Here is an 8,067-nt window from a genome sequence, read left to right on the forward strand (position 1 = left end):
TAATGAAAATAGTATGGCATAAAAAATAGACACACAGACCAATGGAGTCAAATAAAGAGCCAAGAAATAAACCCCAGTATATACCATCAACTAATATTTTATAAGGGAGCCAAAATACTCGGTAGGGAAAAGATTATCTCTTCAGTAAGTGGTGTTGGGAAACTTGAATAATCATATGCAAAAGAATGAAACTAGATCCACATCTTACACCACTGAGGAGAACTAACTCAAAATGGATCAAAGGCTTAAATATAAGACCTGAAGCTGTAAAACTCCTAGAAGAAGACATAGGAGGTGAGCTACTTGACACTGGTCTTGGCAATGAGTTCTTGAATATGACAGCAAACATACATGCAACAAAGGCAAAAGCAAATCAGAGGTCTACATAAGACTAAAAGGTTCTGCAGAGCAAAAGACACAGTCAACAAAATGAAAAGACAGCCTTTGGAAAAAGAGAAAATATTTGCAAACCATGTATATGGTAAGGGGTTAATATCCAAAATATATAAAGAACTCATGCAAGTAAAAAAAAATCTGATTAAAAAATGGGCAGAGTAATTGAGTTGACATTTTTCCAAAGAAGACATATAAATGGCCAATCAGGATGTGAAAAGATGTTCAACAACACTAATTAGGAGAATGCAAATCAAAAGCATAGTAAATATCACTTCGCACCTGTTAGGATGGCTGTTATCAAAAAGACAAGTGATGACAAGTGATAACAAGTGTTGGTGAAGATGCAGAGAAAAGAGTACCCTATGTGCTGTTGGTGGCATGTGTAATGGTGCAGCCACTATGGAAAACACTGTGGAGGGTCCTCAGAAAGTTAAAAGTAGAACTACTGTAGGATCCAGCCATCCCAGTTCTGGATATATAGCCAAGGGAAATCAGAATTTCAAAGAGTTATCTGCACCCCCCTTTTCATTGCAGCATTATTCACAGTAGTCAAGATATGGAAACAACCTAAGAGTTCATCTGTGCATGAATGAATAAAGAAGATGTTTTATATACACACAATGGAATATTATTCAGCCATGAAAAAGGAAATATGGCCATTTGTGACAATATGATGGACCTTGAGGGTACTATGCTAAGTAAGATAAGTCAGACAGAGAAAGACAAATACTGTATGCTATCCTGTGAAACCTAAAAAATTCAACTCACAGAAACTGTAGAATGGTGGTTGCCAGGGGCTGGATGGTGAGGCTATGGGGAGATATTGGTCAAAGGCTATAAACTTCGAGTTACAAGATGAATAAATTCTGGAGACTGAAAGTACAGCACAATGACTATTGTTAACAATATTGTATTATACACTTGCTAAAAGAGTAGATTGGAAATGTTCTCACCACACACATACAGAAAAAGGTAATTATGTGAGGTGTTAATTAACTCGTAGTCACAGTTTCATGATACAGTAATATATCAAATCATTGCAATATATACCTTAAAGTCACACACTGTTATTCAATTATCTCAATAAAGCTGGAAAAAAGGTTAATAAAAAATTTTAAATGAAAAAAAAAAAAAAGGTGAGACTGACTTTTACACAACCATTCGAACAGTATACCCTAAACCTACCTGGAACCTTAGAATGTGATCTTATTTGGAAGTAGGATACTTATAGACGCTGAGATGAGCTCATACTGGATTAAGGTGGGCCCTAATCCAATGATTGGTAGGTAGGAAATTTGGGCACAAAAAAGAGAATGCCATGTGAGGACAGAGACACACAGGACAGAAGGCCATGTGAGGACACAGGCAGAGATTGGAGTGGCACATTTATAAGAAAAGGGACACCAAGGATTGTTGCAAACTACCAGGCTCTAGCTAAGAAGCATGGAACAGATTCTCCTTGGGCCTCAAGGGGGAACCAATCCTACTGAAACCCTGATTTTGAACTTCCAGTCTTTAGCACTGTCAGAGAATAAATTTCTGTTGTTTTAAGTCACCCAGTTTGTGACAGTTCGTTAAGGCAGACCGAAGAAACTAACAGATATGCTAATACCTGTACCTCTTTATATCAGTCAGAGTCAACTAGGTTTTGTTGCAGTAACAAAAGGTTCTCTCCTCCCATTCTTAGGGGCTTACAACAACAAAGATCTACTTCTTACTCCCACCACATGCCCTTTATGGATAATCTGCCACTCCACACCATGTCACTCTGAGCAGGGACCCTGGCAGAGGCAGTAGCCTCTGTCCAGAATATTGCCTCTGTCTGGCCTGTGATGAAAGGAACAGAGAGTCCGAAAATTCAAAAAGACTTACAAGGTTGGAAGATGAAAGCAGTAAACCATAAAATTGAAAGCCCTTTAAGTGACACAGCTCGAATCAACTCAGCCCTAAGGCAAGGACCAAATCAAGGGTGTGGCCACTGTGACTTTTGTTAAAACCTCCGAATCCATTAAAGTGGTTCTCAGTATATTATTCAGTTGGACAAATTGGCAGAGAGAAAGAGCTTGGCACACGATGCATTGGGTCTTGACGCTTCTGCCCCAAAGTGATCCACACCACTTCTCTCACATCTCATTAGCAGAGCAAGTCTGATGTCATTGTGTGGGTATGTGTAAGCCACCTATAGGGTGGGGCAGTGAATTTTTTTTTTTTAGCAATGGTATCATCCGTTCCACTCTTACAGAGGACTATCCTTTCGGTAGTCACTTTGAAAGGCTATCATAGGAGTACAGTGATGTTAAAAGCTCTTGGAATAATCTCCAGAGCAAGTATGTCATGTGAGAAAGTGACTCTTAACTTTATGGTTTTTGAACCCAAATTGACATTCCTCAGGTGGATCATTCACTTAGCCCCCAGATGTAGTTAAAATTGACCTCTGGTTTATTTTCCCAAATTAAGTCTATCCTCAAGTAGTGAAAATTTGCCATTCTGAAAGCTGGTTAAAGGAAGGTATTCCAGACCATTCCCAAGATGAAGCTGCAGAAAAGTAAGGAATGACTGGATCACTGAAATCTCTGACCAGCCTTGCAGTGGGACTCCTCCCTACAGGATACAGTGCCAGACTGAAGTAATATATATTTCAGGTGTATAATAAGTTATATGCAATGATGCAATATATAGAAACTGAGCTTGGGAGGCTCAGTCAGTTAAGCGTCTGCCTTCCACTCAAGTCATGATCCTGGGGTCCTGGAATGGAGCCCCACAAGGGGCTCCCTGCTCAGCGGAGAATCTGCTTCTTCCTCTCCCTCTGCCCTTGCCCGCCCTGCCCCCAGCCCTGCTCCTGTGCGCTCACTCTGTCAAATAAATAAATACAATTTTAAAATACATACATAGTAAAAATGCATAAATAAAAATAAAAAGGAAATCAACATGGCTTCACCCTTTCCATGTGTGGAAAGCCTACAACGTGCCAGGAACTAAGCAATTTGCATGGATTATCTCCTTTAACCCTTGCAGTCAGGGCTGGGACTAGGGTGAAGTGGGTAAGGAGGCACAAAATGTATGGAGACCCGCATTGTCACGACTGTGCAAATGCAGGGTTGAGCCTCACGTGACCCTAACAGTGAGCACCCCATTCCGTTTGTGCCCTAAGAGCCTCACTCACCTCGCCGTGGTCCCTTACCTGCCAGAGACAGCCCCATGAATCAAGATCACCAACCCCCTTCTTTGCAGAGAAGAAAACCGAGGCCCTAAGGAGTTTGAGCGCCTCTTCCCCCTCCCCCTCACCGCCTCACTTTCGCATGAGCTAGTGACCTGCACAGTCCACAGAGCTGAGCCCAAGTCCTTCGGGGGTGGGGGGTGGGGCCCCTGGACCCAGAAGTCGGCCCTGGCTGCCTGCGCATGCCTGGATTGCTTCCGCAAATGCTTCCTCTTAAGGTCAGGTTGTTTTTGTGTTCCTCTTCAGGTATCCAAGGCCGCCGCAGACTTGATGGCCTACTGCGAGGCTCATGCCAAGGAAGACCCCCTGCTGACCCCCGTCCCGGCTTCAGAAAACCCATTTAGGGAGAAGAAGTTTTTCTGCGCCATCCTTTAAGTCTTCGTGAGGAGCCTGTAGAGCCTCAGGGCTCCTGGGACACTGATGTTGAGTTTTTAGCAAAGTGGGCGCCTTTCTAGTCCACCGCATTTAAAGAGAGGGAGGAGAACCATCCTGGAAACTCCAGGCTATGCATGTTTAAAGAACCGGTCCCCTTGATGAGAATGAAAGCCAAACCACATCCTGAGTTAAGAGATCTGATATCTGCAGAACTGCCTGGAGGAGGGGAATATGTAAAGATAAAATCCGCCTCATTTCTTTTCTGCTATCCCGTCCCAAACCTTATGTTTCTGCTTCATATTTAAAAAAATAAAAATAAAAACAGACAGCTGTACTGAGCTAAGATATGTATGACCTTCTTGGAATGAATATTGCCTTTAGAATACCCTTTGATAAGCTGAATTGTCCAGTGTAGCCGCGGTTTGGTTTAATGGCATTGATGTTTAGTCTTTGTGCCTTTTTCTTTTTTCCTTCTCTCCTGCCTCTCCTTCCCACCCCTTCCGGTTAGAGTAGTGCAGAGAGAAGACTGGATTATCTGCGAGACCGAACTCCAAGGATGAGCACCCGAAGTGTTTAGGGAGCTGTTCCCCGTGGTTTGTCCTCATGGTGATAACAACAAAAAATGCCCAGTTGTCTGTGTTCTCTTATCACCATTCCTAACATTTGTACATGATAGCTTTGATTCTGCAAGTAAAAGTAAATCATGTGTTGTGACTGGTGCTTTCATATATTTGTGACGATTTTTGAGTAGTACTGCATGAAAATGTCCCTTTGTTACATCCATTCAGAAGGTTTGTTGTTTTACTCAAGTTTGGAACAGGAACGAGAAGGAAAAGAAGCTGGAGAAGAACAAACTCAGTGTCTTGAAAACTGAGATGACTTCAGAGCCTTAGCCATGCCTAAAATACCTCTGAGTTCACAGTGGCTTAAACGCCTCTTCAACGTATTTTCCAGAATCCAAAGCATTTTGGTTGTATCCAGGATCCAGGGCAGCACAGGAACCAACGGGCAGGAGAGGGAAGGAAGGATTCATCATCAGTGGGGAGGCCTTTTCTGTCATAGAGTAAGAGCCAATTTCACCTTTCCCTGCACCGTGGAAATTTTAGATTGAAAGAACACTTTCTGTTCGTTCAAATATCAGGAGAAATAAACCAATGGCTCCAGAGAAGACCCATTCTCAGAATCCCGGCTCTTCACCTGCCAGGGAGAAGGGGGCAGCTAGGGGCCCGCCAGCACCACCAGAAAGGGTTCTGGCTCTCTTTGGCCACTGGGATAGTCTTCGCTTTTCACTCACCGAATTTCTCAAAAGAACCGTTTCTGGTTTTGTTCTCCATCTTGTTCGTTAGAGTCTCTCAGTCTTTCTTTACACCTTCCTTGCAGCTAGAGCTGTCTCTTGCTGAGAGATGATATTGAAACTGATTTTTCATTTCAGCTCTAGCCTTCATCAGTAAGGGAAGGTTCTGGAAACCTGCATCACTTTTTTCTGTGCCATTCCCACACAAAAGAGGACCGGTCTTACAGCTCGCTGTTTACTTTGAAATTGCAAAAGGCCATTTCCAAGTTAATTCTATTCTCTTTCCCTTCTCTTCCTTCTGTTAAAAAAAAAAAAAAAAAAAAGGTGAGGAAGGAAAAGAGAAGATATAAAAACTTAATAGGCCAAGGACAGATTTCGAAAGAGTTAGTAAATATTTTCCTTAGCTCCTTTTAAGGGCATGATGGTAAAAGAATAAATATATCCAACTGGGGCAGGGGCAAAGGAATGCTGAGATACCTGCAAAATGTATGACTCTACTTCTACAACCAGGTACTTCTGTTCAAACCTTGCGATGTTGTTACAGTCAGAGAGACACTAATGAAGATTTAGTGGGAAGACCCTGGCCGAGTATTCATTAAACTATATACGGTGTTGTACCATTAGCTTCGTAATACTGTGGAATTGGCTAAAACCATATCACATTTTAAAAATTATCCAAAACAGGAATTGAGTATGTGGTCACCTAAAAACTAGTGTGAATAAAGCACCTTTTGATGGTGATTAAAGCATCATTGTAAGACCCCAAGGATTTTCATAGTCCACACCATTTATTTTTCTTAGAGGGATGCTTATGTTTTTAGGTAAATCTTGATCTTTGGAGCAATTAAAATGGAATTAAAACTTGAAGGAAGCACTGTAATATGGCTCTGGTAATTAAAAGTTAAGGAAGTTCCAAACTTGTGACCTTGTTTACAAAAGAGGAAAAGCAGAAAATACACAGCCCATCTGAAATTAAGTTTAAGGAAAATGTTTTGGCTTTTTCATAACTTCGTGTCCTGTAGTATGGTACTATAAAATCAGAGTCTTTATATGAGTTTTTGCTTATTGGTATTTTTACTTGTTAAGGGGGAAAGAAATCTTTTGATGACTTATACCTCTAAAGAGCTTTAATTCTGTTCGAGATTCAACAATCATGTCCACCAGCATAATTTTATCTTAAGGAATAACTAATAGGAAATATTAACTTAATTTTTCAAGGCCCTAATTTCTGTATATAACATATTGATAGTAATGGAAATCTGTCATGCAGTTGGCTTAAACTAACAATAACCCTCACATTAAGAAAAAAAAATCTTGCGTTGTCCTCAATATTAACTCTTATTTATTTATTCTTCCTTCCTTCCTTCCTTTCTTTCTCTCTCTCTCCCTTCCTCCCTCCCTTTCTTTTTCTTTTCTTTTCTTTCTTTTTCTTTTCTTCTTTCCAATTTTAAACCAAGAACCATTTAATTTAAATTAGAGGTTCCAAAACAGTACTTTGATCCAAGGTTAATTTTGATAATAATATTTGAAAGAGATGGCTTACCAAGGAAAAATTAAAAACCATTTCTCTATATACTCCTATTCATAAATGGGATTTGGGGAAATCGAGCATGCTGTCTCAGATTTTTGTAGCTTTCTTGTTTTTGCTTTTGTTTTTGTTTTTGTTTTCAAATGTTTGCTTCAAGCTGCTCCTGGCAATGGTGAATTGTTACATATCATTAATGTTTTCCCAACCAAGGATTGTTCACCTTTTTTCCTATATAAGATCTGTGGAGTGTGTCTTTCAAAGAGAGGAAATACAGGAATGTTAAAGCAGAAAAACCTGAATGTGATGTGCACATTTTCATCCCACATGGACAATGTATTTGTTTTAATAAATGGAATTTTCAAATTCATTTCATACGCAGTCAAGTTCATTGTGAGGGCCTGGGGGCCTGCTTGCCCATCGATTCCATGGTTAATTTGAGATGGATGATGACACATAACAGGAGGGGTGGGGAGATAGGAATCCATTGATTTTTTTAGGATTTTGCTAAGAGAAGTGTTCTAAGGAAGGGCTCACATGAGACTCTTTAAAAGGCTGTCTCCCTGGGTCTCTACGTCTTAGAGGCCCATGCCTGGGGACAAAGAAAGGTGATGCGGAAGAGCCCAGGGCTCTGGCAGGCTGGACCGTGAGGACACAAGCTGTGATTATATTCTAGCGTGATGCACTGGAGGTTTTTCCTTCACCAAAACAAAACAAAACAACAACAAAAAAACACAGTGCTGTCCTCCATAAATTGTTCATGATTTAAAAGGAGTTCTGGAGAAGACAAAATGCTTTGAATCCTAGATTCAGCAGCTCGTCAGAGATAGTCTCAGTCAACAAAACCTTCTGTAGGCTCATCAAATGATGCTATGAGTAACAGACCCCATTAGGAAAGAAGGAAGGGCAGACTCTCCCAGGAGTTGTGTCAGGGACAGCCACGTCTTTAAAACTGATAAAAGGGGGGCGCCTGGGTGGCTCAGTGGGTTAAAGCCTCTGCTTTCGGCTCAGGTCATGGTCCCAGGGTCCTGGGATCGAGCCCCACATCGGGCTCTCTGCTCAGCAGGGAGCCTGCTTCCTTTTCTCTCTCTGCCTGCCTCTCTGCCTACTTGTGATCTCTGTCTGTCAAATAAATAAAATATTTTAAAAAATAAAAAAAATAAAAATAAAACTGATAAAAGGGGCCACTTAGAGTTAGTGCACTTGTCCACTTATATCACTGTTTCACAGACAGTGATCCCTGGACCACCTGCTTCAGAA

General features: G+C 41.1%; 1 protein-coding gene across 1 annotated transcript in view; it reads left to right on the forward strand.

The window, feature by feature from the left end:
• Positions 1 to 7,176, forward strand: part of GNG2 (G protein subunit gamma 2) — a 115,247-nt gene extending 108,071 nt beyond the window's left edge. The window contains exon 4 of the mRNA XM_080807325.1: positions 3,860 to 7,176. Within this exon, the coding sequence (XP_080663451.1) occupies positions 3,860 to 3,988 (129 nt within the window). The 3' untranslated portion in view covers positions 3,989 to 7,176. The remainder of the gene's footprint in view (positions 1 to 3,859) is intronic.
• Positions 7,177 to 8,067: the final 891 nt, after the last annotated feature.

This window comes from Martes martes (assembly GCF_963455335.1).
Source record: "Martes martes genome assembly, chromosome: 7".
Taxonomy (NCBI): domain Eukaryota; kingdom Metazoa; phylum Chordata; class Mammalia; order Carnivora; family Mustelidae; genus Martes; species Martes martes.